This window comes from Amphiura filiformis, chromosome 6 (assembly GCF_039555335.1).
Source record: "Amphiura filiformis chromosome 6, Afil_fr2py, whole genome shotgun sequence".
Classification (NCBI taxonomy): Eukaryota; Metazoa; Echinodermata; class Ophiuroidea; order Amphilepidida; family Amphiuridae; genus Amphiura; species Amphiura filiformis.
The window spans coordinates 45,088,869-45,111,995 of record NC_092633.1 but is presented as its reverse complement, the minus strand read 5'-3'; the positions used below and the strand labels follow the sequence as shown (position 1 = coordinate 45,111,995).

General features: G+C 36.7%; 1 protein-coding gene and 1 long non-coding RNA gene across 2 annotated transcripts; both read left to right on the top strand.

Moving 5' to 3' along the window:
• The first annotated feature begins 1,001 nt into the window (after positions 1-1,001).
• On the top strand, positions 1,002-12,018 carry LOC140154551 (extracellular matrix organizing protein FRAS1-like). The gene is made up of 11 exons (XM_072177118.1): positions 1,002-1,071; positions 2,088-2,189; positions 3,492-3,743; positions 5,034-5,138; positions 5,295-5,528; positions 6,123-6,236; positions 6,907-7,170; positions 7,500-7,595; positions 9,511-9,639; positions 10,254-10,384; positions 11,746-12,018. Exons 1-11 carry the CDS (start codon positions 1,002-1,004, stop codon positions 12,016-12,018), a joined length of 1,770 nt encoding a protein of 589 aa, XP_072033219.1.
• Positions 12,019-14,325: 2,307 nt separating this feature from the next.
• LOC140154260 (uncharacterized) lies at positions 14,326-15,136 on the top strand. Its single transcript, XR_011859287.1, has 3 exons — positions 14,326-14,489; positions 14,774-14,858; positions 15,069-15,136. It is a non-coding gene; the product is annotated as an uncharacterized lncRNA (long non-coding RNA).
• The last annotated feature ends 7,991 nt before the right edge of the window (positions 15,137-23,127 follow it).

The following is a 23,127-nucleotide window of genomic DNA, read 5'->3' as shown; positions in this document are numbered from 1 at the left end:
ATGCCACTGTGTAAATATGGAGTGAGTGAAATGGGTCATCAATTTTTTCGGAACGGGGGGTCCTAAATTTACAAAAAGTCGGCGTCAATAAATTGCGGCCCTCACTATTTCGGCATCAAAATGTTATGACCCCCGACACCCACCACCGATACACCGTACCCCTTAGACAGGCTAAAATTGTATTGAAATCAGCCTTTTTGAATACCATAAACACACTATCTGTAGTCATCTTGTGACTCCTACATTTTGTCATTATCAATTTATGACCCCCTCCCCTTATTTTTCTTTCCAAAAAGTATGACCCCTATATTTGGGATCCCCTTCCGAAGAAAATGATAGCCCCCTAAATATAGAACAATCATCATTCTGTTCAGATATTACTTTAATAGCACCTATACCATTTTTTGTTGATATACTACAGATATTTTCATTTACAAAAATTAACAACGTAATATTTGTGAGAGAGGATGTTTACATCAGCTCCACGTGTTTAAAACCGCGAATCTGATTGGTTAATAAGCTGCACGTAACGAGAAAGAAGCTGCGCGTAGCTAGTCCCACGTTCTGAGCCGCTTAGCTTGCCATAAACGGACACACAAGCGAATTAGCATTAACAGAATGGTCGACTGTAGATCCATCGGATAACGCTTTTTCAATGGGAAATGAACTTTGCTGCTTGGATGATGTCATGATGAGGTTAGCATTTATTCCGTATTGAAAAGCGTGTTCCGACCGATCTGCACTGGACCGGTCTCTTAAACAAGCATACAAATTGACGCAACCCCAAGTGATACAAAGATTATTGCATCCTGTTGTTACAACCAGAAATCAGCTCGTTTGACAAACACGACAGGAGACGATTAACAGCAGAAGATGGGACAGATTTTATTGGCTTTCAAGGCGAGCTCTTGGTCTATGAGATCAACGACGACATCCAGCGTTATACCATCTCACTGGCTGATAATGTGAATGTTAGCAAACAGGAATTCTTCGAAGTTTGTATGTCAAATGCAATTTATGGACGGATCGAAGGACCAGAATGTGCCATCGTTTTTATCGATGAGGATGATGGTGAGAATGTATTACTTAATTCATTATGAGCGGGAATAGCATTGTCTGTATGCTTCAGTTTACACATTTACATGTTAATCAAGTAACTTACATTTGAATTTGAGTTCATTTTTGTGTGAAGTTAGACTCACCCGAATTAAACAAGTAATCTCAATATATTTATTTGGTAAAATTGCACTTTCGTTTATATCATGTTCTTTTTTAATTTAAGCGATGTCCTTGTCAATTGAATATATGAATACAAAACCCACCCAAGTCCATACTGGCCAAATTGAGTTATGCATGGGAAATTGTTGCTATACATAGGCCAGTCATATGTATGAAAGAACAACTCAAATTCATCCTCTGTGGCTATTGAGCATGTGAAAAATAGCATGTATGAAAGAACGACCCAAGTCCATGATTTGAGTCTTGTAAAACATTGATTGAAATCCAGTATGTATAAAAGTCCACTTGTAACACATTCATTGCTAGACAGTGACTTTTGAAAAAAAAATGGGGTTAATCAAGGAAAGTGTGTGGTTTATATTACATGACAGAATGCTTATCAACATTATATGTGTGCTTTATTTTGTATTATCTTACCAGTGTTAATCTCATTCCAACATTGTTGTCTTTGTATATGATTCAAAAAACCACCCAAGTCCAGCATTTAAAATGAACCCCACGAAGTCCCTGAAATACTAATCGTCATACCTAATACAGCTTAAGCCACTCATTTGCACGTAAACTTACCATATTGACCAGGTATATCTAACTGAAGGAATTCAAATGATACACATGGTTTTTTTTCTCAAAATCACTTCCCATGGACTTGGGTGGGTTTTGTATTCATGTATTCAATTGTTTTAGCTCCGCTATTTGGAATGCATTAAAATGAATCAACGTTTCATATGTAAAATTTTGTTTCAACTCTAATGTTATTTGAAGCATACATTTGTATATATTTGACACATTTCTCCAGCGAATACATCAAGATGAACATTTGTTTGATTTGTTTCCTTATTGTGCAATAGTTGTGTATGGTTTTGACAAGCCGATATATTATGTCAAAGAAGGTTCAACTGTCAATGTTTCTGTTGTGAGACGTGGCTGTATTGAGTTCTCAGGAACTGTGGGTATGTTATGGTTGGTCTTAACCTTGGAACATTTTGGGCCTCAAATCTGCTATATTATATCAATTATATCGTTATGAATACGGCAGACGGCCGAATCCAGATTCGGCTTTTGGTAAATTCATTTTTCACATGCATTTGAATTCGAGAACAAAGGATCAGTGCTATATCTATAGAGGGCAGCATATCGATTTTTTAACGGTTGCCGTCGGTGATCGTACTGTGATGCACCGTCAACTAACCTTGTATGCCGCCCTCTTTTGATTACTTATTTATGCTGTTATCATCTGGTCTCCGTTAAAAAAATGATATGCTGCCCTCTATCATGTACAGCATTGATCCCTTGTTCTCTAATTCAAATGTAATGCATTCGTAAAATAAATTTACCAAAAGACGAATTCGGCCGTCTGCCGTATTCATAACGATATATAGAAGTATCATAAGTATTTAGAATGGCCAACATTTGATGAACCCACCTATGACAACAAATTCTTTTGTAAAAATGCTCAGTTTTGAACCCCCCCCCTCAAAATAAAAAACACACCATTTTTTACCCAAATATTTTTACCCATATATAAAAAACAAAGTTTAAAATTACTTTTTAAAAACTATATTTAAATATCTAGAACCCATTATTTATTTATTTATTTATTTATTTATTTATTTATTTATTTATTTATTTATTTATTTATTTATTATTTATTTATTTATTTTATTATTCACCATTCTCATTAGACCGACTAAATATGTATACTGTTATAAACTTTAAACCAATAATGTTGCAGTTATGAGGCCCAAAAGTTTCCATATAAACGGGATGTTACTAATATCGTAAATTTCACAAATATCCGTACTCTAGACATAATGTTGCACATAATAGAATTGGCCATTGAGTACTTATTATTTGCACGATTTACTTTATACTAACAATAACCGGGGTGGCCTCAAAATTAAAAAATTAAATGGTTAAATTACTGGGAAACTGAAAGGTTGAAATATGCTGATTTTTGGTTGCATATTTGCAGGGAAGTTTAAGGCGCTCCCTCCGACCCCTCCCTAGATCCGCGTATGATAATATAAATAAGGTCACCAGTTCTTTGGCAAAAGGCAACGTTAGGCAGCTAATGCAATTTGTTATCTAAAATAAATCATTATATGGACGACTTTATGTCAAGTGGTAAAGCCAAACTAAACATTTAGGAAGAAGTCCAGGTAAAAGTCCTATACAGACTGACTCAAGTCTGTCGTCTTGCATAACACAGTTTCTTTTCTTAACACAAACATGACCAATGTATTTACTTTCAGAAATCAGCACATTTGAGGTGACAGCATCTATACAATCCGCAGGAATATCTGATTTCATACCAATTTATGACAAGTTGCTTTCCTTTGAAGCTACACAAAGCAATGTATCTGTGCAAGTGTCTGCCTTTGGTCCCGATTATCATTTGGAAGGAGAAGAGCGATTTGAAGTATGTCTGGCAAACTCTGCTCGAGGCTCCATTGGATTGTATGGCTTAATACGATGCGCATATATTGTTATCGAAGACTGCGACAGTATGTACTCGAAATTCATGTTACAAAGCAACATAACAGTACATTTCCGGGCACATAAACCTCTATGATATTCTGGGCAGACCTAGACAAAAGTAATCTCTCTGGAAATTGGGTTCTTCCTAGTAAACAAAAAAACACCCCCCCCCCACACACACACCCACACATGCACTCGTATCAGAGGATGATTTAAGCACTTCCCAGCACTCCACAGGGGTCAACTCGCGGTTAGCAGCTGTGTGAGTGAACATGACACCACTGCCCGGGACCACTGCATAAACGTGTATGGTTAAATTTGAATTTGGACTGATATATTTACACTAAAAACACATTCAAAATGTCGGTCGATTTCACATTTTATGTTATCTACACAAGGTGTGAATTATCCTTCATGCAAACATCACTTTAGATCTGAAATCGACTAAGTAATAATGACACACGGGCAATTCTAAAACAACATCTTTTGCACAGACTTCAATGGGATTTGAGAAGTTAAGTGGCAGTTGAAACTCGCGTGATAACACTTTTACAGTGCATGATGGGGCTTCCTTAAATCATCCTCTGCACTCGTATAAACCGCCCCTTTGTATTATACTGACTGTAGAAGGTGATGTCCTCGATAGTTTATTTTTATTTTGGCAGTGCAAGACTGTTTTTGCTACGGTCACTTTCCGCACTCGGCGAAAGGCACTAAGGGGAGCAGCATAGCACACTGGTTAAGGTCTTTGCCTTTGGTGCGAGAGGTCCCGGGTTCAATTCCCCCAGGACCAAAAAAATCCGCTCTCCCCGTGGTTCATCTGGTAATGTTGGGGCAGATGATCCATGATAAAGACCTCGTTTTCAGGCGGTTCCGATCAGGGTAACGCTCGATTGTCGGCTACACTTACCTGTCCTGTAAAAATATCACGACCAGCTATCTATGGCGACCCCCTTCGTTCACCAGGTCACTTGTGCCTGGCCGAAGTTTCGTCAGCGTTATCTCCTAGATTTCAGCTGTTAATGCCTAGATATACCCGACATAAAAAAATAAAAATAAAAAAACGTCATAATAGTTATAATATAATAAGAACGGCTTATAGTAATCACGTATTTGCCACTATGCGGAAAATCATCGCGGTATTAAGCGTAAATGCGTATTTAAGCTTACCAATAGGCTTTCAAACACATGTATCTTCCTGAGCCAGTAATATTGCATGTAATATTTTCCATTTTAAGTGAAAACCCTACACCTGAATCGGTCCGAGACATTTCTTTTTATCCACATGCATATTATGTTACTACGGTTTATTTCAGGTGAAATTGTCTTTGGTGATCAGTCGTATACAGTAAATGAAGGAACTGGTGCAGTTACTATTCACGTTGTAAGGAAAGGTTATCTGAAATCTATCGTCAGTATCGGTAAGTCAAATGCAGATTTCTCTTCAACAATTTAATTTCATTTGTATTTACGTTACAATTTGTTTTTAAATAGGACCTATGACAAAAATCATAACGAAAATATTGTGGTATTCCAATTCACAAGGCATTTCACACATTTTGTGCTAAATTTCACAGATGTAGTTTCATTTGATGGTAATGCAAAGATCAGACCGCACAAGGATTACATACCAGTTTCACACACAGTTGTATTCGGAGCCAATGACGAAACGGAGAGTTCTTTGGACATTGTAATACACGATGACTACATAGTGGAGAATCCTGAAACTTTCTACGTAGAGCTTACAAATATCAACGGAGGTCTCATTGGTTTGCCCAGGATAGCAGAAATTCTAATTGAAGATAATGATGGTATATATGAAGTTTTTACGATCCTCCCATAACCCTTAACGCTAGTCAATCTTTAGCATTAAAGCCCAATCCCACTGAATTATAATCATGGACCTTTAATACATAATAGAGCATGAAGCTAATGAAGTCACTCGACATTGCCACGTTAAAACGACAGCAAATACCGAAAACACGTTTTAAAAATTGCATATTTCACACAATAAATTGGGTTTTTTACAAAATGTTTTACACATAAATTCGACATTGCCATGTTAAAACGACAGCAAATACCGAAAACACTTTCTAAAAACTGCATATTTCACACAATAAATTAGGATTTTTTACAAAATGTTTTACATACAATAAGCAATAAATAATTTATAATAAAAGTTACTTAAATTTATGATATTAAATTATATTTAGAAATACAAGTGAAAAAGAATAAATGCAAAACCAGAATATTAGATAAGGAGAAATATGTAGGAGAATAAGATGAATATTTAACATTACAGTTTACTTCCAATCCCTGATAAGCCTAATAGATTATTGTCCCAAAGGTACATTATACAAGTGCGGGTGCACAATTAACGCATTTTTCTACACTATTTATTGTAGTTACGTATCGCTTTGTAGTCTTCACCCATGATGCCTATACAGTAAGGGAATATGAAGGCAAAATTATATTGACGATAATTCGGGATGGATATCTCGATCAAGAAACATCAATAGGTAATGTTTGAGAAGGTTATATCGGATTATCGGAACGTAACACACTCTTGAGAACTTCAAGAACTTAAGTTAGAGTTGGAACTTGTAAACGTTCCTTACAAACTTGTTTGACAAGGCAACTTTTTACCAGGGGGGGGGGCCGGCCAAGATTGGCTCAATTTTGACGTCGTCATTGGTTTTACACGTAAACACAAAAATGTCTCAAATTATTCCAAAACTGTACGTATGTTATTAAGCACTATTTTATCAGTCTAAATCCGTTGAGGTTCGCTAGTGAACCTCATTGTAAGTACGTGTATCAATGAGTTTACGTGGTGTAATGGTTACGGAGCTCGCTTCCCACGCAGAGGGTCCCGAGATCGATTCCCATCCCCGGCGATGATGAAAAAATGTTCTTCTTCTTTTTTCTTTGAATTTAAAATTATTTATTTTCATATGAAAATGTATATATTGCACTGGGAAATATATTTTGTGCATTTTTTTCTGTAATGGGGCCACCCGGCCAATAGAGCTAAAAACGGATCTTGGCTCCGGGAAAAAATAATTGCGTCCATCGTGCAGGCAGTGTTGCCGTCATATTGTCTGTTTTGTTTACGCTTTTGGCTGTTGCCACATTGAATAATGTAGTCCACCATCGTCTGCTTTTTACATTATATTCATGTGTACATAGGTATCTACACTCAAGACCTTACAGCAGTATCATCATCTACTGATGATGCCCCTATTGAAGATTGGGATTTTGTTCCCATTACACGGGAAGAAAACAAGAAAATATACTTCAATGAAGATCAAATTTACCAAACAATTGAGATCATGATCGTTGATGATGCTATCTACGAATGGAGCGAAACGTTTGAAGTTGTGCTGACATCGGATGAAAGCGTTGATATTGGTGTGCCAAGTGTAGCCATTGTAACAATACTTAGTGATGACCGTAAGTACATCAGATGACTGTAAAAAAGATTTATTTATGGTCTAAAAGTGCCAAAATACAAAATAACAATTTAAAGTTTAATGTGTGAATGTCTTGCACAAGTGATCAAGATTGTAATTTAGAGTTGAATCTTATACTTGTATTTTGTTTGAACCGGTATAAAATGACAATTGAAATATTAAGTCATAACGACAGCAACAACAACAACAACAACAATTTCGATTATATTAATAAAGTAGTATAAAACAATTATAGCAAACTAAAAATGATAAAGGATAATATTTGATAGAGAGCCAACATGTTGAAATATTCATTTCTTGTGTGAACAGTTCGTTGCTCACTAGAATGCCAGAACGGTGGATTTTGTATCAGTCCTACGGAGTGCCAATGTGTGGATGGTTACACCGGCGAGTTTTGTGAACAAGGTAAAGTGATATACGACAATAGAGAACCAAGTGAAATATATATTTTATACAAAATACGTGTGGTACTGGTAGCACGAATGTTCTTCACAAATTTCCCCAGTTCCCAACTTCCCTCTCTTTGTCGTAAAATCACTACCAATGTCACTCGATAAATATTTCAACATGTTTCATGTGCCATGACGGACACCGAGCCCCTTATTCACTGCGTAAGAAATAGACAACTAAGATTTAAGGGGTACATCCTGCTAGAAGACAATGCTATCTACATACCAACTCATGGGAAAAGAAGACCTGCCGTCCACGCACCTTTTGTGTAACTTGCATTCAACGTGTGGTAGGATATGATAGATGCATTCAAGTAGTACAGAACATAATTATAGCCGCACTAGCCAAAGATCGCCGTACATTGTGGTCGTTTGCTCCACAGCCGAAGAATGATGATGACAACCCCCTTAAAATTCACTTCCCCTATGCACCGTTTAAAAAATATCCTGGTGCCGCCACTTATAACACCAGACTTATGAAATATAAATTTTGTAAGATGATCTTAGTGTCTATGAACAATTTGCAAACCAGGACTAAACAAAAAAAAACACGACGCGATTTAGGTCAATTTACGTTTTAAAGATTCAGAAGACACTAGTAAAAAACCCCTTTGCGTTTACGGTTCGGCGTGAATCGACTGTAGATAAATGTAGTTGTATCTATTCGGAGATACTTGGTTTAACACAGTAATTGTCTAATTACTGCTTCCAACTTGTTTTGGCAAAAATTTATCCGGCCCATACACGGTCAATTTTATTGATACTATCAAAGACCCTATAAAATAATAATACAATGTGCACTGTACACAATGATCGTTGGCACAGTCATGCGCGTATTTTTTGGGGGGACTTTGGGTAAAAGAAGGGGCGGCCAAAACGAAGGGGCGGCGGAAGAAGGGCGGCAAACGAAGGGGCGGTGGAAGAAGAAGGGACGCTAGCGCGTATAATCCTTTTTTTTTTTTTTTTTTTTTTTTTTTTGCTCTTCACTTTTTCAAACGACCGAAAAAAAAGATTGGGTCAACCTTTTCGGGCTGTTGAGGAAGGGGCTGCAAAATTGAATTTCCTTCAGCCCCCGAGTAGGAGCGGCCACGTTACGCCACTGACAGTGGTAGATTTTGTTTTGTATAGAGTCTTTGATATTGCCCAATAAAATTGAACGTGTATGGGCCGTATAACAGTCGGGTGCTTTTGGTTGTACCTCCTCCATTTTTATAAAAACTTTAAAGGAATATGGAATATGTACAACGATATTAGGTATGTCAGCTATTTGATAACAATAGGAATATAAACATCTAAAAAAGTAACTAATCCCCCTTAAATAATGGCCTTTATTCAAAAACGGGCTATTTATTGTATTACAAATCTGTAAAATGCGTTGGAAGCAGAATTTATTTCTGCTCATTTTGACACCTCATTTGATACGATAGCCTAGAAAACAATAAAACACCGCTCGATTTAATATAGTGAGGTCCAGATTTGAAAGTTGCACTTACAACAATACAATTCCTTCCATTATACTGAATACAAATCAATAGAATTTACTGCAACTTTCAAATCTTGGGTTACATTGATTTAAATGTACGCTGTGACGTCAATATTAAGACAATTGCTACAAATGAGGTGTCAAAATGCGCAGAAATACATTCTGCTTCCAACCGGGCTTCCAACGCATTTTACAGATTTGTAATACATGTACAATCGCCCGTTTTTAAATAATGACCATTATGGGGGGTTGGTTACTTTTTTTGAGATGTTTATTATCGTATAACACCATCAACATGTCCGAACAGCACCATATAATATTTCCTGAGAGTCGTTCGTTAAAAGAAAAAAATTATAAGTTTATTGTAGTTACTACGACTTGGTTACAGATATTGATGAGTGTTCATTTCAACCACCCGTGTGCAAAGGCAGTGGTATCGTGTGCTTCAATAGAATTGGCAGCTATGAATGTGTGTGTACGGATACCGATATGATACTTGAAGGAAATACTTGTAAAGGTAAATAATAACATTTTATCTAGGCCTGTAAATGCACACTTTTCTTAAATTTAATCGTTCAGTTGAAATTTTTTAATCATTTGCCACAAAATGTGTATCATATCGCGATTTTTTTTAAATCAAAATTATTTGATTTTAGAAGGAAGTTCTTCGTATTCAGAATGCAATTCGATATGCCTGATGTGCTCTCATGTCCCACAAAAAATAATGTCCAAACGTTCGTTTTGAACAATTCCAGTGCAAAATGATGTTGATCTACTCACATTTTCAGTGACGTTTCACCACTACACTAGTGGTTTCTTCAGACTTCAACTCATCACAACTTGACTGCTTCCTTTTATAGTCAACAGTAGCCGTTGAGGGCGTGATGAGTTGGTCAAAGATGTTGTTGAGTGAATAGGCCCCCTCGTCCTTGTTTAGAGTGTCTTGTGTAGTGGTGAAACGTCACTGAAAATATGAGTAGATCAACATCATTTTGCACTGGAATAATGTTCAAAACGAACCATGTTTACAGTTCAATCCAACATTCCAAATGAACTTGTTCAAAGATGTCCAAACATTGATACCAGAGCCCTTAAGTAGAGAGTGATAACCTGTCTTTTCCCTACTTATAGCCACTACTTCACAATTAATTGGAACCATTTGTGCCACGGAATACGAGAATCAACCAATACAATTTGTAAACAGCATGCGTAATACAAAAAGTGTGGAATTCTTGTTTTGGGCGGATTTATTGGAAACAGCAGTAAGTATCTTAAAGGGGCATTTCGTGATCCACAGCCTCATCCCCCCACTTTTCCCAAAAAAAGTTGAGATTTTTACACCACTGGATACCTCTGGCTACATAATGTTTATGTACCAAATATTTCTTGCAGATTAATTCGTTTAGCAAAAATATCGTTAAATTTGAATTTCGTTCTGGTGCACCAGAACGAAATTACAACACATTGTCTATGGAGCAGTGTAATACACATAATCATGCATAACTCGCAAACGTAAAATCGGAATCAACTGAAATTTTGGAAATAAGCTTTTTTCGTGGATATCTACTGAAAAATGTCATAAAAAGAGGATGCTAGGATCACGAAATCCTCCTTTAAGTATTTCGTAACTTGTGTCGTCGAATGATTCTTAAAACTCAAGTTTTCTGATACATTATAAATTAAGCTAAATAGGAAGATGAAAGTAGACCTAATGATCTCTAATTGAAAAGCTTTTGAACAACGTAACGGTATTTGGGTGAATAAATGGTATAAATACTGACAAATCACGTGTAGTGAAGTTGGGCTATAGCAAAATGCGCACTATTGAAAAAATAAAAGTAACCGATTTATTATGCTCTTGCACATAATTAAAGAGACGCAAATTAAGGATGATCCGATTTCATCACCTGCGTGCTTGATTGAATAACCTACTTCAACGTGTGAAGTTTAATCAGGGCTGGAATAACCTTTTTGGGGGCCCTAGGCCAGGCAAAAATTCGGAGGCGATCCTGAACACCTACCGTGGGGAAGGCATGTGCACTTAGGATCGACAGTGGCGGTGGAATCATTACAATATTATTTAGAAGACGGAACATATTTTGTTCTGATTTTACTAGGATATTCGCGCGCGAAGCGCACGAAAGAGTAGTTTCAGACTATTAAGGTAATTTTGCCTTGAGGGCCAGTGTGCGATAAGCACGCAAATTTAAGTAATTTTACCCTATTTTGGTGTTTGGGGGCTAAAAAGGAAACTACACATGGCAATTGATCATGGCCCAACAGATCCACTGGTAAATCCGACCCTGAGTTTCATGTCATTGTTCCCATCACAATGATAGAGTCAATTATGAACATTGAATGCTACATAAAATATTCTGAGTGAAGAAGAAAAGGTGCACGGGTTAATCAACTTTATAGACACATTTTGGCTTAAAAATCCAAATAAAACATCTTTCAGTCCGTAATCAGTGATTAAAATACTTCACACTGTCAATGAGAACAAACTGGCTTTCCACTGATACAAAATTCTCAATTTTGATGGAGATGAAGTAGTTGTTGACCGGACCATCCTAAAGGTAATAATGATTTCACATACAATTTCGATAATTTTGCTAATCTATAGCTAGGCGATACCTTTGGTGGTAGCATAGACGGTTATCAGCATGTTCGTGTGACAGGGCTGAATCCCTCTGATGATGGGATATGTGCAACCTATGTGGTGTCCTTAGCTGCATCTTCATCTGCAACTGAAAGCGATCTATATGATAGTCTGGCTGCCAACATCAATCCGCATGGCTATTTGGGTGATACGTCGCTGTCGCTGACAGGAATTATGGGTAATGTCTTGCTGGAAGTGAATTCCAGATGGGGGTGTGTTTGTGTAGCGTGTGAGTGATGGTGCGCGTTTGTAAATGCCTCCAAAGGAGGACCTACATGGATACACACCGTACAACGAGGACACACCTGCAAACGAGGCCGTCCTCGGTTTGTTACTATGACCAGTAAATGACGCAAATATGCATATAAGATAGCATATAAGATAGGTCCCCCATAGGGGTATAGGACGGGTCACAGTTGGATAGTAAGTTGTATGGTGTGTCTGTGTGAGGCCCACGGTGTGTCGATTAAAAACGGGTGTGTGAGTCCTCGGTTAGATCCTCGTTAAGTCGAGGTCCTCGTTTGGAGGTATTTACAAACACGGGTGTGAGAGCTGATTGTGAGAGCATGTGGCTTTAGAACTGAAAATTAGGGATTAATGGGGTTTGTGCAACAGCAGCTGATAGGTGTATTCCATCATGCTCTGCGGTACCATAGTAGAACTGCACATGCCATAGAAAATGTACACAAAATCCCTCACTTCAATGTTCAATTACTCGCTTATATCAGAAGAGCTTAGACTTTTGTTTGAAAAAATATGAGCTCTAAAGTATTTTGAAACTATCCATAGCTCTCAATATTTAAGCGGCTCTTACTTGTATTTTGTATGTATTTGCTATGGAACAAGCAGATAGACTGCAATGCATGATGGGATACTCCCTGTAGCTGGTTTGTGCTATGAAAAGAAAAAACAATCAAAGCAGTTATATGACAAGTTCTATAATCACAAGCTGGACAGGAGTGTCAAATCAAATTAAATTTTCAACTGGCTTACAAAATAACAGTGTTAACTTTTTTTATTTACTCAGTTCCAACCAAAAATGTCCATGGGGTATTTTACATCAAAGATGAGGTTGGGCAATTTAACTCGGACATTTTCCAGCCTGAGAGCACTAGTTTTCAAACATTTGCAGCAGAGTTGAAACCGGAGGTAGGCCTACTTCTGAATTTAAAATGGTTAATTTTACACATGCAGCTCTGTTTAGTATGTAAACATAGCTTAGTAACTGTTTTTAAGTATCTGTTTTTAATAAGGTGTGTATAGTTTTTTAAGTAACCGCTGCTAGGTTCATATTGATCATGTTGATGTGATCACGGCATGTTACCAAAAACAGTGCGCAAAAGAATTAAGGTACCAGTTATGTTCACCCCTATATCCTATTAAAACGGAGACAGTTGTGTTACAATTGGAACCAGTTATGTTCACCCCTCTATATCCTAAACAAAGACAGTTGTGATACAATTGGAATCAGTTATGTTCACCCCTCTATATCCTACACAAAGACAGTAATGTTATAATTGGAACCAGCAGCCTATAGAGGCATCTGTTAGCTCGGATTTAAGACCTCATTCTTTGAAATCGTTCAAGAAATAAAGACGCGATGATTCAAAAACCCAGGGAAGATGCAAATTCTAAAGTTGCCGTTTGCTAAATTTTAGCGACGTGCTTTGCATTGATTAGTACAATAAAAAAAACTAGCGTTGTGCTCTCATTGATTAGAACAAAAAAGTGCAACTTTTGATTTTGTTCCTTCTTAGGTTTTAGATCACCGCTTCTTTTCAGGTAATGAAGTCCTAAATCAGAGCTAAAGAGTACAGGTATTGGCTGCTTATTTTAATTTTGACATCTTTGTGTAGGATATGCAAGGCCCGGATACAGGGGTAAACATAACTGGTAGTAGGCATGTCACAGTGGCCAATTTTATTATTATAGCCATTTGTGACAGGTTTTCATTATGAGCATCTTAAAATTAACACTACATCACAATGCATTGGCCGATTTCAATTCTGTTTTTGATTTGTTAAGCTTTCATAAAGATCATTCATGTGGAAACATTAAATAAATTATTTCTGCTGCACTTATTTTTGAGGTGATATGCCTACTGGTATACCTACCTTAATTCTCTTGCGCCAGGTAGAATCCGAGTATAAACTTTTCACTGGTAAAAGAAGATCAGTAATTACGCCACACTCTGTTGACAGCTTTTATCGCTACTCGAGTTCGGCGAATCGCCTGAAGCACTTCACGTTTAGATATTAGGGACGATTTATACTTAATTGTTATTCGTCTCTCTGCCGAATAACTGAATTGTCAAATATTTAATACGCCATGCAATGTCATGAAGAAGATTGTGGCAGATGAGAATCGAACTACATTCTTTGGTCACATTGATGGTCACATCAATGTAATTGTTCCGAATTATTCTACTAAACTTTAACCCTAACTGATATGTTTTATTATTTATTGTAAGCTTATGAAAATCATGGCAGATTTAGAAGGTTTACAAGATGTTGAAATTATCGACGTGTTTTCTATCGACAACAACAACAACTTAGGCGTCGGCAACGTAGGCGTCGATTACCACGTGACTGTATCGGGATCTTCTTCTGTTAGAGTAATGGACGTGTACGACCTGTTCTTCCGTGAAACTGGTCATACGGGTATGCTTGGAAGCACAGACTTTGTGCTTTACTCGCCACCAGCACTAGGTATATAGATATACTAAAACAAAAGAATTACATCAACTAATAAAATGAAGAGAAAAAGACCAAGAAAGATAATAACAAAAGAAGACAAATAAAATAAAGACCAAAGAGGATATAAATGTTGAAACAAAATCCGCGGAAATGAAAAGAACTCCCAGAAAGTCTCGCGCTTCGACTTTTCGATATTTTATCCACCCATAGCCCACTTTCTACAACAAAATAACCAGTATCTTAAAGATCAGTGTTGATTCATGTTTTATCACTTTCATACCGTGTAATATATACAGAAAGCTGTCCCAGTAACTTCTGTCTAAATGATGGCATTTGCAAGGTTTCCTCTCAGACTCGCTCTGGCTTTGTATACAGTTGCATGTAAGTTGATTCTTGTCTTTTTTGTTTTTTGCAAACCTTAGCATACCGATCTAAATATCTATACAATCATGACTTATGCTACAAATGAAACAAATATGTGCAAGTTACTACTAATATTAGGTGAGTGTTATAAAGTAATATATTTTCAACCTTGGCAAAAGTAAAAATTTCAACTTTAATCTCAATTTTGATTTCCTTTGATTTACTAAGATGCGACATCGGGTACATAGGGGAAAGCTGTGGAGTGATTTCAAATGGAACCGTCATTGAAACCGGTCAGTATAAAAGCGTCATTTGGGATATAATTATGTTAATTACTTAGCAATCAAATATCCATTAACCTATGCTCTAACCAGGTACATACATTTTTTTGAAGTATTTTAACGCACAAACCAAACATAACTCAATAACCGAAGTGGTGAGGAATATATCAGCTATCACATACCTTTTTGACGTTTGACAATTGAGCGCTCCGTTTTGGAAACAAAAGAATAATTATACAAAACTACCTCATTTTCAATCCGTTCCACGGAATCAAATATCTTATAGACGCCTCATGTGCTGATGATGCGCAGTGCTTTAGCACTCCAAATACGGATCATCGATTGATATTTGAATACGTGGAAAGGTTTGAAAATAAGGTAGTTTCGTAAAATTCTTATATTTCAAGAACGGTATGGTTGATTTTCAAAAATCAAAAAGTATGTGATAGCTGATTTATTGCTCAACCACACAAGTTATATAGTAATGTTTAGGTATGGCGTTAATATACCCAAACAATTAAGTTTCCGACGATACAGAACTCTGAGGGACACCCTGTATCAATTTTATTCTTTTTTTGGGGGGGTGGGTCATCAGCACTTTAAAAACATTTTCCAAAAATATTGAACTAACACCACAGCTATATGGTTTTACCCAATATAACAGTAATTTAAAGAAAAGCGTATATTTTCGTCATTTTTCGCCAAAAATAATTTGGACAAAAACATTGATTTCTAATATTTGCATATAGCCGCCAATCGTCCAGCTAAATCTGGGCACCTTGGGAGAACAATGCCAGTGCATTGAAAGATTAACATAGGTTAAATAAGAATGAAATAAATAAATAAATAAATAAAATCATTCAATTCCAAGGGGTGCCCGTCGTCTAGCTATGTATACAGTGTATATCGAGGACTTAGAGCCACAAGCAACTGTGTCCATTTGTTTTCTCAATTACATGTTACTCATTTCGGTAACAAATGGACGGTTAATTATGCTCTCCATAAGAAAATGTAAATGACTTTGGGGTATATGCATGGTCACTTGCGTCTAACTAACTGTTCAAATGACCATGCATATACCCCAAAGTCACTTACATTTACTATGGAGGGCATAATTAACCGTACATTTGTTGCCGAAATGAGTAACATGTAATTGAGAAAACAAATGGACATAGCTGCTTCTGGCTCTAAGCCCTCGATATAATGATGAGTATGTGGAACTACAGCCATGGCAGAAAAGGAAAAGACGGGAAAGTAAACAAAAACACCACAGGAAAATCGAATAACGACAACAAAGAGACGGGAAAGTCTAAGTTGGTCAGACCAAAAAATAAATAAATACATTTTCGGAAACAATATATTTCACGACAAGCAAATCATTTCGGGTCTGCATCATTGTTCATAGTGATTCTAAAACATATACATGTATTTCTTTGTTTCAGATCCCGAAGGCGTACCAATTGATGCTATAATTGGTGTTAGTTATGGATTCGCTGTGACTGCATTGACGATTATCCTCATAATATTGTGTATTTACTACAAACGGATGCCGTAATAATTATTAAATGCTGTATTATTAGGGCCAGATGAACTCGGACCCAGGGCCAAAAATCCAAGTGCCATACATTTTGGAGGATAAAAAATTAATTAGAATTCCCAAAAAAAAGGAAACCGAGAAAAATTTAGAGAAGCATTATTTTGCACAGTTTTGGAATATTACGTATAAATAGGTTACAAGGGTGGAGTTGTTGGGTGGAATGTTACAAGACAAGGAATGTCTGGTTGCCGGCCAATGGCACTGAAAAAGGCAAATCAGTAGCCAGCGGGGGGCAGCAAATGAAAGAAAAAAAAGTGCCCGTCTGACAAAAAATGAAAGAGAAAATCTAGAGGGCAAAGGAAAAGAAAAAAGAGGGCAAGGAGCCCCTTTTCCACAAAAATTCACCCCGAAGGGCCAGAATAGTGTCAAATACCGCTCCGTTTTTGAAACAAAAGAATTTAACGAAACTACCTCATTTTCAATCTGTTCCACGGAGTCAAATATCTTTCAATGACAATAGACGCCTCATGCGCTGATGATGCGCAGTGATTTAGCACTCCGAATACGGATCATCACACATTGTCACAATAAAGCCCTTTTCATCTTGATCAGATCGAAAATAGTGTAAAATACAAAATCAAAGTATTACGTTTGGTGGAAATTTACTTGTCACGTTTGGCGGGATTGTTTCTTGCGTTTTTGTTTGTGTGCTTTATGAGCTGATCGACATGTGTGCACGTGTATTGGGAGGGGGGTGACGCAAGACTTTACTTATTAGAATTAAGAGAAAATTTGTTTTTGTCAAAGTTCAATAGCCAAAACAATTACCAGTTCCAAGGCCCACCGAAGTGCTAAACCTTCAAAAACAACAAGGATCAATTGCTCTTTTTCTTTCCTGATGTATCTACATTTAGCTTAGGTTGTTTGGGCGGAGAAAAAAATCTTAGAGGGGGTAATATCCCCATTCGTAGTTCTAGGGTTAACTAATGTATGGAGTGTAGTGTGATCAAACTTACATACAATGTCAACTATCGTCTCCTTTATCATGCTTAATATTAGGTATATCACCTCAAAAATAAGCGTTGCAGAAACACGTTATTTAATGTTTCTACATGAATGAGCTTTATTAAAGCATCAAAAATCAAAAAACCGAATGAAATCGGTCAATGCATTGTGATGTAGTGTCAATTTTAAGATGCTCATAAATGGAATGCAAATCTGCCACAAATTGCTGTAATGACAAAATTGGCACATTTCGAGATTTTGAAGGTTTATTTGGACGCTTGCTTGAAAAAGCAACGTTAATTTAAGTTTAATTGCCTATCTTTTCTAACTTCGTCAAAGAAAACAAAATTAAAAAATCTATCATTGAATACCCGCAAATAGATTCATCAGGATTGTCCATTGAAAATTATTTGAATTGTTCTAAAACAAATCCAGTAAAATAGGTGATGTTGACATACCTCTCAATGACGTTTCGTGCTGTGTCACAGCACTTTCTCAAATTGAATGACCAGCTTTGACCGCAGAACCTCTCACAGAGCATCTAAATTAAATAGACAAAACCGGCAATATTAAGTTCACCTTTGAAACGGAAGAAAACAAGCAAATTCCTTTCTTGGACACACTAATGGTCAAGAAACCCAACGGTTCAATCAAGCTCTTAGTTTACAGAAAAGCGACACATACAGATCAATATCTGCATTTCCAATCGCACCACCCCCTACAACACAAACTCAGTGTAATCCGGACACTTATGGACAGGAAAGATAAAGTTGTCACCGAGGAGAAAGATAGAGAGTTGGAGGAAACGAGAATAAAGGAAGCGCTTTCTCGCTGTGGATACCCGGAGTGGGCATTTAAATCTGTTCAAAAAACCGAGCAAGCCAGTAGTTAAAGATCAGTCGCAAATTTCAAGCCACACAAAACACTCAGAAACCATCTTGTTCACCCTAAAGATAAGCGGGACGTCAAAACGACAGCTGATTGTGTTTATGAAATCCCTTGCTTAGGTTGCCCAAAATCTTACATCGGTGAAACTTCAAGACTCTTTGGTACGAGAATGAAAGAGCACAAATCTGAATCAGACGCAGCTTCGGAAAAACCCTACACCAGGGCACAAAGAAAAACATCGGTTGAAAGCGCGCCCAAGAAAATCCGCTCGCAAGGACCATGTCGCTGAAGACAATCACATGATCGGTTGGGACGAAGCCAAGATAAAAGACATTGAAACCAACAAAAAAAGAAGGCATATAAAGGAATCAATTTGGATACGAAAGAGGTGGCAGGCTAACACTCTCAACAGGGATTGTGGAAACTACTTCCTTCCGCACATCTATGATCAGCTACTAACAGCGCCACCTACGTCAGCTACCAACAGGAAGCAACAGACGTCTAAGGTCAAAGCTGGTCATTCAATTTGAGAAAGTGCTGTGACACAGCACGAAACGTCATTGAGAGGTATGTCAACATCACCTATTTTACTGGATTTGTTTTAGAACAATTCAAATAACTATCATTGAATAATTATAATAAATTAACCAACATCGATAATCTTAGAGGGGGTACAATCCCCCCTTCGTAGTTCTAGGGTTAATTAATGTATGGAATGTGATCAAACATACATATAACGTCAACTATCGTCTCCTTTATCGATTTTTATGTATCCTTGTTAAAAATGAGAACATTTGTGACGTGTCACTTGCTGGGGGTGTACTAGTGTGTGTACAAGTTGAAATTCTAAACTTTTATGATTTAAATTTGATCAATAGTTGCCTTGTCAACAGGAGAATAGTCCTATGGAATTTTAGTATTTAATGACCTACTGAGCACGGTGATTGGTCGAATGGATTTAGCGCTTTTTGGAAAAAAACTGAAATGGAGTCAAAATTCTGGCCCACCCTGTAATGGGATTGAGCTCGTTTTGCAAAAAATAGTTTGATTCCGTGAAACTAATGATGCACCACTATACATTGGTACCAATAACTCCATTTTTTCCAAAAGTGGATTTAGCGCCTTTTGGAACCAAGCTCTTCATATATGGAAGAAGCAAGCTTTTCAGTATCATGAAATGTAAGGTATAACTCATACTATTTAAATTTAAAATATGTGTAAATAGCGCCCTCAATTTCCACACAAATGTGCAGTTTATAGAATTAAAATTACCACAAAAAAGCAGAAACAAAATAATAATGTAATAAATAGAAAGGAAAATTTATGTTAAAAATTGCTACAAAATATTATGTTTATATACAGTTTATGAGTGTGATAGCTATTGGTATTATTCAGGTCGAGAATTGAACATTATAATAATGTTTTGTTAGAAAAATTAATAAATGATCACATCAAACAACCGTGGCCTACTGTAGTTGTTTGAGAGTTGACTCCTATGGACACAGATGCAAGTTTTAACACTTTTTTACATAATGAACCATTGTGACTGAACGCATGACGATGATTTCTTGAGGTTCATTGTATATATTAGAACTTGTATGGTTTATAATGTTATTTTTATATCTATTTGAAGAAGAAAAACCACACCTATTTTTGGGGTATTTATGTAGTATATATAAAGCCTAAACCATAGCATAAATTGTTAATTGAGCTAATGCATATACAGAAGGTTATAAATAAATGTTGTAAAAATAAAGGATTTTTGAAATACAGAATTAACATTGTAAATTACTTATGCGTCATTTTAATTCAGTAATTTCATATGGAAAGGTTTCTATACAAAAACGATTCTCTTATAAACCATCATGCGCACAGTTTCCACCTCGATACACCTGAGCACACATTTTCGTCCAAGAGCTTCCAAGCAGAGAACAGCAAGCAGTGAATTGTCTCCGCACAGTCTTTGATTACACTTCACAGTTGAGTGCATAGCAATGTTAGAACTGTGGAGCTTCTAGCTGAAAAATGGGCCTCTTTGATTGTTTTTTGTCGAAACCTCAAGTGTTCCCTTCATCCAATCAGAATTTTTTTTTATATCAAACAAAAGCTAACACTACCCCTAAAAACACTTTTCGTCACTGATTGGATGAAGGGAACACTTGAGGTTTCGACAAAAACCAATCAAAGAGGCCCATTTTTTAGCTAGAAGCTTCACAGTTCCTACATTGCTATGCACTCAACCGTGTAGTGTAATCAAAGACTGTGGTTGAGACATTCGCTGCTTGTTGTTCTCTGTTTGGGACGAAAATGTGTGCTCGGGTGTATCGAGGTGGAAACTGTGCGCATGATGGTTAATAAGAGGATCGTTTTTGTATAGAAACCTTTCCATATGCTCGTGAATATTGCACTGCGAAATTTAAACATATCTATTGTATCATTTGTAAAATTTGTTATCAAATTCAAGTGAAAATTTGGTAAAATGATGTTAAACATACCTATGATGACGTTTCGTGCTACATCGTAACACTTTCTCAAATCGACTGACCAATTCTCCCAATCCTCGTCTGCTTCCTGTTGGAGCTTGACGTTGGTGGTGCTGTTTTGGGCTTTAGGAGCTGGTCATAGATATGCGGCAGGAAGTGATATCTATTGTATACTTAGATCAAGCGATTATGCTTTTCACACCATTATGTAACAAACTGAAATGAAAATCGAAACGCCTTGCTATAAATTGTAAGTTTCTGATAAAGGGTACAAACAAAGATATCGACAATGACGTCAGTCAAGAGGTTAGGCAGAATAATAGGAAACCACGTGACCAAAACCAAAACTAATACTAAAACTCAATAATAGGTGTTTCTAGTACATTGTGGCGTCTGACTGACCAAACCCAAAACTAATACTAAAACTCAATAATAGGTGTTTCTAGTACATTGTGGCGTCTGACTCTACCTGAGAACCTAACTTACCTGAGTCCTACGATACCCAATAATCGCTTAGGCCAAAAAAATAAAAGAAGAAATAAAAAGCGGTTTGTCTCAGGAACTTTTGGCTAAAAAGCTATGTGCTATGTTACGCCTTTTTTTGAAAAACAGGCTATGTACTAGGCCACCACAAGTTACATGCCTTACGAAATCGTACTTCTAATCTAACTATTCCTAACCTATTTTTTAGTTTAGGTTTTTTATTTAATTTTGGCCATGTCATGCACTATGACAAATGAACAATGCAGATGAGGAAGTGTAGGGCCTTGCTGTGAGGATGACGTCATTAGTGTCATTGCGGTCTCCACGGGCCGAACATTTTATTTCCTGTTAGTTTTCTCCACTACGTTTCACGCTTAGGACGAAACCAGTACCATAGAATTCAGAGGTAAGGTAACGTAAAATATATGTACACTACTCAAAATGTTAAAACATTAGGAAATGAATTTGGAGAAAACTTTCTGTTAATAAAATACTATGCTGAGCCACCAGCCTGGGTGGCTCACGCTCCAGTAATTTCAGATGATTGAGCTCAGTAATACATCAAAGAATGTCTTCCAATTCATGAAAACAAATAGATAATCAGCTTATCGGATTAAAAGCTTAGAGGGAAGGTCTTGCTGCTCAGCGAGTGTTTGTAATTATCAGAAGGTTTTCTCCAAATTCATTCTCTAATGGGATCAGAATCTGACAATCTAAGCTTGATTTTACCTTCTTTCTTTTTTTGCTATTGGTGCCTAACAGTGGCATTATTTGGTAGTGCAAACTGTTGCCTATAAAACACAATTAAAAAAAAAATTGTGGCAAAATGCTAATAAATAATCTGATTACCTTGCATTTCTTTGATTAGTGTAATTTATATGGTATACTGAATTTATACATTGACAAAGTGTATAAGTATAGTACAGTTTACTAGATCATTGCTGAAGATTTATTCATTCGCCATGTTCGCATCAACTGAGCCAAGCTACTGTTCACCGGGATGCAAACAACACGGCTATCAACAAACACATTTTTGGTCAAAACCAGATCGCACTCGTTTGAATGTGCCGATCATACGCAGTTGGACTTTTAAATCCGCTGCCGACAAGGCATTTACCTACAATGCACCTCTGATCTGGAACAATTTACCGTCATCTGTGCGAAGTGCTGAAACAGTCTCTGCCTTTAAAAAAGGCCTCAAAACCCACCTGTTTCCGCAAACATAATTTTGCTTGCTTCATTTTTACTTTTGTTTTTCAATTGTTTCTTGTATATATTTTGCATATGTTTTTGGTTTTTCACGCTGTGATCTTTTGAAATGGCGTGTAACAAAAGCTCTCATGTATGTATGTATGTATGTATGTATGTATTTTATGAAAACGTTTCATATGAAAAAACACTCCCACAACATTTTGGAAATGTTTTCAAACTGTTATTGCAAAATATTTTGGCAAATATTTGTACCAAATATTTTGTCAACGCATTTACATTGTTTTTAATCTTTGAACAAGTTCATTAGGAATGTTGATTTCAACTGTGAATTTTGTTTGTTATGAGCAATTCCAACTAAAAACGAAGGTGAATTACTCACGGTGCTTCCTGTTGTCCAT